The 5,824-nt window shown below is 58.5% G+C and overlaps 1 protein-coding gene across 1 annotated transcript; it reads right to left on the reverse strand.

Annotated features, from left to right (window-relative positions):
• Positions 1 to 1,482: 1,482 nt before the first annotated feature.
• LOC127323949 (dof zinc finger protein MNB1A-like) lies at positions 1,483 to 2,801 on the reverse strand. The gene has a single exon (XM_051352063.2). The coding sequence runs from the start codon at positions 2,624 to 2,626 to the stop codon at positions 1,874 to 1,876; it is 753 nt and encodes a 250-aa protein (XP_051208023.1). The 5' UTR covers positions 2,627 to 2,801; the 3' UTR covers positions 1,483 to 1,873.
• Between the last annotated feature and the right edge of the window lie 3,023 nt (positions 2,802 to 5,824).

Raw genomic sequence — 5,824 nt, forward strand, 5'->3', positions numbered from 1 at the left:
CAGAGCGGCCGGAAGAAGACGAAGAAAGAGGCCGCCGCAAGCCGGCTCGCCGAGGAGGAGGCGAAGCGCGCGGAGGAGGCCGCGATGGCGGAGGCGATCGCCGTGTCGCTTGCCGACATGGAGGAGGAGAAGCGCGCGGACGACGCCGCATCGGATCGGCCAGCGCGATCGCGGCCGCCAGAGGCGGGAGCGCGAGCCGGGCGGCCGCCGGACTGGCCGCCGCACGCCAACTCGCCGCCCGCGCCGCTCCAACCGCCAACGACGATGTCGCGCGGTACCGCCGTCTGCGACACCTCCATCCGGCGTCGCCGTCCCCGTCGTCGACCTCGAGTCCTCCGACGACGGCGGTACAAGCCATCCCCGGCGTGGAGACGCCGCCAGCATAAAGAAGATAGCTCGTGCCGCGCGTGCCCGAAGGTGCCGAAGGTCGAGGACGACGGCTCCGACGACGGCGGCGACGACTACACGGTGTTCTACCGCCGTATGGGCATGTAGAGCGCCGTGTTTTAAAATTAGCGTTTGAATTCCCCTAGCCGAATTCGAAATATAGTCGAATTCGGCCTCTATGTATGAACTCCGCCCGTTTTAGTCTAAATATCATTAAATTTAGTCTATATTCACCCGAATTTTAGCCGAAGTTTGTCAAGTTTCCGTTTTTTAAATTCGCATCGTCGACTTCGCCTGGGCACGCGGCTGGGAAACTAGCGCTCCCCACGCCAAAACTTCATCCAATCCGGACGAAAATTTCGCCGGATTTGGGCGTGGGGAGCGCCAACGAGTGGGGATGCTCTTACCGGCGACAGCGCGGCCGACACGCCACGCTTCACGCTTGTGCTCGCCCCGGGACACGCCGCTCTCGGCCCCGCCACCAGCCACCACGCGCCGAGTGCGCGACACGGCGCGGCGCACGCACGAATCGGCTCCGCTCCCCCACCTCGGCCGGCGTCAGCGGCAAGCAAGCAGCGGCCGCCGCGCGGCTCCCATCCAAGTAAAAAGGACGGGCGCGCGACTGGAGCCGACCCTGACGCGCACGGAGGCGTCGCCGTCGAGAGCGCGTGGGGTCCCGTCACGGGCGTCGGCCATGCCTCGGGCACCCACCGTGTTAACTCGCCGACCGCGACGTCCAACCGAATCCATCGAACGCGCCCTCGCCCGGCCGCCGACGAGGACCACGGCTATGGTGCTGCTGCTCTGTGCGCACCTCGCCGCTGATCACTCTCGATCGGTGGCGAGTTGTGCCGATAGTGATAACGAGCTTTGCAGCTTGGAATCGGATGCCCTGCCGCGTCTGTTCGAGTGCGCGCGAGGCCGGAATCATGCGCCGACGGCTAGCTGTAACCGGAGGAGAATCGTGCGTAGCTGTTCCAGCAGCTTGGACGGCTGAAACCGACGAACTGGCATGGAATCAAGTTGCAACCAGCACAAAAACAGAAGAATGTGATACAGCCAGCCACGCGACACAAGAGAGCAGAGAGCAGAATATATAAAGAAGCAACTGGAAGAACATAAAACATTCTCCAGCCAGCATACATTCCATTCCATCCGGAATCTTTGTTCTTAATCAACGACAGGAAGGCATTAACGAGGGTGAGGAATCATGTACTCCAGTAAGAAAGAAAGAAACCCAAGCCTTGGTTTATACAGAGACGAAATATCTCAAGCTCGTCCCATCAGAGCCTGTTTTGAGTTAGCACACTCGGGAGTAAAACGCGGCCGCTAATCTCAATCAACAAGCTAAAATTAAGGTCATCGTTATCCTTCACCATATACCCCCGTGCACCATGTACTTACTTACTTACTAGGAGTAGTAATTAATCGGAATTTGTCGGAGTCGATCGACGCGCTCCACGGTTGCCTGAGCTGAGTGGTCAGGTCAGGGGAGGTTCATGAAGACGGCCGGGTCAGTGTCGGCGCCGAACCCGGCGCCGCCGCCCCAGCACGCGCCGCCCAGGTCGAACGCCGGAGGCCACTCGAAGGAGTAGGCGTCGCCAAGGGCCTTGCCGCCGCCGGAGAGGTAGTCGGAGAAGCCGAGGTCGAGCGCGGCGGCGGCGTCCGCGTCCCCGTGATGGAGGAGGTCGGTGAAGGAGTCCTCCTCCGCCGCCGTCGCCGCCGCTGCGGGGACCACGAGCTCCGTTGTGATCTCGCTCGCGGAAGCCTCGGTCGGTGGGGTGGTGGTGGTCGTCGTGTCGGTCATCTTGGCGGCAGCGTCTTGGGCCGTGGCGTCGTGGACGGAGGTGGCGACCGGCTCGGGTGGCGTGGCGCGGCGCTTCTTGGTGGGCTTCTTGACGGAGGAGGGGGATGCTGAGGAGGCGGGGCGCTTGCGGGTGCCTCCGCCGACGGGGACGCTGCGGAGGGTGCCACCCTTGGTCCAGTAGCGTCGGCAGCCCTTGCAGAAGTGGCGCGGCTGGGAGGTGTTGTAGTTGTTGTAGTAGCAGAACTTGGTGTCCCTGGACTCGCACCTTGGGCACGGCTCCCCCTCCGCGGCCGCCGCCTTCGCGGCAGGAGGATCCGTCGGCGGGGTCGAGGCCGGAGCGGCGTAGCCCTTGGGCCGGCGGAGGTCGACGCCGACGAACTGCTGCGCCGGCCGGCGGCCGGGCTCGGCCGCGTGGAGGAGCTGCTCCTGCATGCGAGGCGGCGCCGTGGGAGCGGCAAGAGAGATTGCGCGCGCGCGGTAGCTTTGGGAGAGATGGCGCGCTAGAGAGCGAGAGAGAGCGGCAAGGGAGGCAGGCGCAGGCGAGAGGGTGGTGGTTTGGCACGGGGGTCTCTTATGGTCGCGGTCGCGGCTACGGCGTTGGACCTCGCGCAACGACGAGTACCCGTCTATATCTACCGGACTACCGGTACTTGTTCGCCGGTGGTGGTCCATTTGTCAGTCTTCCAAGCACTCAGCCCTTAGGACATCTCCAACGCGGCGATCCAATTCGGATGCCTTCACCAGTCCGAATGGAGCCGCGTAGACACGCGGATAGCGGACCTGGCCATCCGTCCATTTGGGTCGCGCACTGTGCTCAACGCATAGACGCATCCCAAAAGTTAAATATAACAAAAAACAAGAAAAAAGGAAAACAAAAACAAATTAAATTTAAACTAGAGCTTTTCAAAACTTAGCCCTATTTTGATCAATTTTTACACAAAAGAAAGCCCTATATGGACCTTAAACTTAAAAAAGGAGCAAACCCTAGTTCAGGGTTTAGGACGCGGTGGCCGCCGGTGCGACACCCTACTCACAGTAGTACTCGTCATTGTCGTTGTCGATGAGGACGACGCCACCCGGCGGTGACGCACTGTTGGACACGCCGGGACTCCGGCCAAGGCGACCACTGCGCAGGCGTGCCAGCCGCCTCCTTCTGCCGTTGCGGCCTGCAGCTCCACCTCGTGTCAGAGCACGGCTAGGCGCTCCTCCTCCTCCTCCCGGAGCGTGGCCTCCTCCTGCCGGCGCGCCATGGCGAGGAACGCGCACGCGTTAGCGTCCTCCGTTGCCTTCCTGGCCTTCTCCTCCAGCACGGAGGCGTGCAGCGCCTCGACGAGGTGCGGTCATTTGGCCAGCTCCTCGAGGTGCGGCCATTTGGGTAGCTCCTCGAGGCCATTTTTCCAGCGTGTTCTAGGAGTTTTTCCATGTGCATCATGAAACTCGTGGTTAGGCGACAATTTATAATGAATTTCAAACTGATATGGTTCAACATGTGTGGAATCGTGGCAGAAATAACGTAGAAAACCCGATGTAGGGACTTGCCTCATTTAGTTTGAACCTTGTTGAATTTTTAATTTTATTTATTTAGACACTATGTTTTAATTCTTGAAGGAATTTTTTTTTGTAGTAACAACTGCATGTTTGTGTGCCATCATCATACTTTCATTTATCAAATAACCGAGAAGTATTTTGTGTCGATTTGGCTAAATGGCCAACGTTGTAGGTACTAAATGGATTATCGTTATTAAATGGATTATCGTGTTTGGGCATCATACACCATGATAAACGAGTAAAGGATAAATGAAACACAGAATACGGAGTACATTCGATTTGGACGGGCACGTTGGGGATGGCTTTGACCCGTTGTGAGCACGTCCGTGACTCGCGTGGGAGGTTCTCGACGTATAGGCTCCCAGGTGCAAAATAACAAGGTTCAAGATTTTTGTACCGCGACGGGTTGGCGACAGGAAGGCCGTACCGTACGCGGTGGAGGCGTGGAGCCTAGCGCGGCATCCGACAGCGACCGGCCCCTGTCGTCGGCCCCACGCCCACTTATTACCACGGCGCTGGCTAGTAATAAATCACCTGGCGCGGCGTCGCCTCACGTCAATGACAGGGGCAGCCATGATAGCGGCGGGTCCCGCGCGTCAGTTGCGTACGGTGTGACCAGTGACGGGACGGGGCGGGCAGGCAGGGAATTATCGTCTCGGGCACGGAACTAAACTACGCGCCGTGTCGGCCACCGGCGCATGCGTGCATGCGGTGGCGCGCGCGCCACGTGGTCGGAGCTAGCTAGCCCGGCGCCGCCGCCGACGCTTTGCTGGCCCGAACCGGCGGGCGCGCCGCTCCTCCTCCGGGAGCGGTTCAGCGGCGCCGACTGACGTCTGACGAGACCGCGAGAGAGACCGTCCTCTCTGGGCAGGTTAATTTATTCGTCCAGGAGTTAATTAACTGGAGACTTTGGCGCCGACGCTGCCTGCCGTGGTCTACTCCTGCCGCGGCGGCGTCAGAAACATGCGACGCGACGAGGGCAGTTCACCGGGCGGGGCCCGCCTGCCCGGACTGTGCTAGGCATGGGTAGGCACATGGTATGGACGGTGGTCTGGTTCGCCGCGTTGGGCGGGCCCCGCGCTTGGACCTCGCACGCACGCAACGAATCAAGTTCGCGTCGCGTCGGCGCGCGCACCTAGAACCGCACCAGTGCCGCCGTGTCGCCCGTCCGTTCGCTCGGCGTCGACTCGCGTCGCGTCTGCTGGACGCGATACCGTCGCGGCGCGGCGCGGCGGCAGGCAGCATGGGACGCACTCTCCGCTCTCCGGCCGCGCGCGCCCGGGAGGGAAATACGGGGGGATCCGGCGATAACGACGGCCGGCTGATTGGAGATGGGATTCCGTTCAGCCAACGTGGGCTCGGCTCGGTCGATTCATCAATCCAGAATATTCGGGTGTGATTGGTTGCATGGATCTCGATTGTAGGTTCATGCGCAATACCTATAGGGTTTGTTAGTTTTTTTTTGATGGGGTGGAATAGGATGGAATCATTTCATTCCACAGTTACAGAACTATTCCATCCATGTGTTCGGTTTGGACCATTTTTTATTATCACGGAGCGGTTCCATCCCTGTGTTCGGTTTTGAAATGGGATGAGAATGAAATGGAATAGGTGAGATAGTCACCCGATTTATTATTCTAAACTTAATTAATTATTGCTAAACTTGGTTACTTATTTGCTAAACTTAATTAACTAGTGCTAAACTTGATTAATTATTGCTAAACTTGGTTAATTATTGCTAAACTTAATTAATTACGTGTGATGGTCACCCGTTCCACTTGGTCCGGCCGAATCGGCCGGATGGGTTGGTTCCGCATCTGGAGGGAATATGCCATTCCGAGAAACCGTTCCATTCCATTCCATCCTCAAACCAAACGCAAGAATGGGTTCTAGAAATGGAACGGTTCCATTCCATTCCAGTCTATCCCAGAACCAAACAGAGCCATAATGTATTTTCAAGCGAAAACGGTCTAAACTAGGACTAGTATCGAACAACTACAACATTCACAATACTTAAGCATGCTCATATGACCAACTAGGGCATAACAACTCGATCACCACTCAACCGCCCTCCTTGGGTCT

Source organism: Lolium perenne, chromosome 7 (assembly GCF_019359855.2).
Source record: "Lolium perenne isolate Kyuss_39 chromosome 7, Kyuss_2.0, whole genome shotgun sequence".
NCBI lineage: Eukaryota > Viridiplantae > Streptophyta > Magnoliopsida > Poales > Poaceae > Lolium > Lolium perenne.

Excerpts from the sequence above, each read along its gene's own strand:
- LOC127323949 (XM_051352063.2), bottom strand. The coding sequence starts at position 2,626 with ATGCAGGAGCAGCTCCTCCACGCGGCCGAGCCCGGCCGCCGGCCGGCG.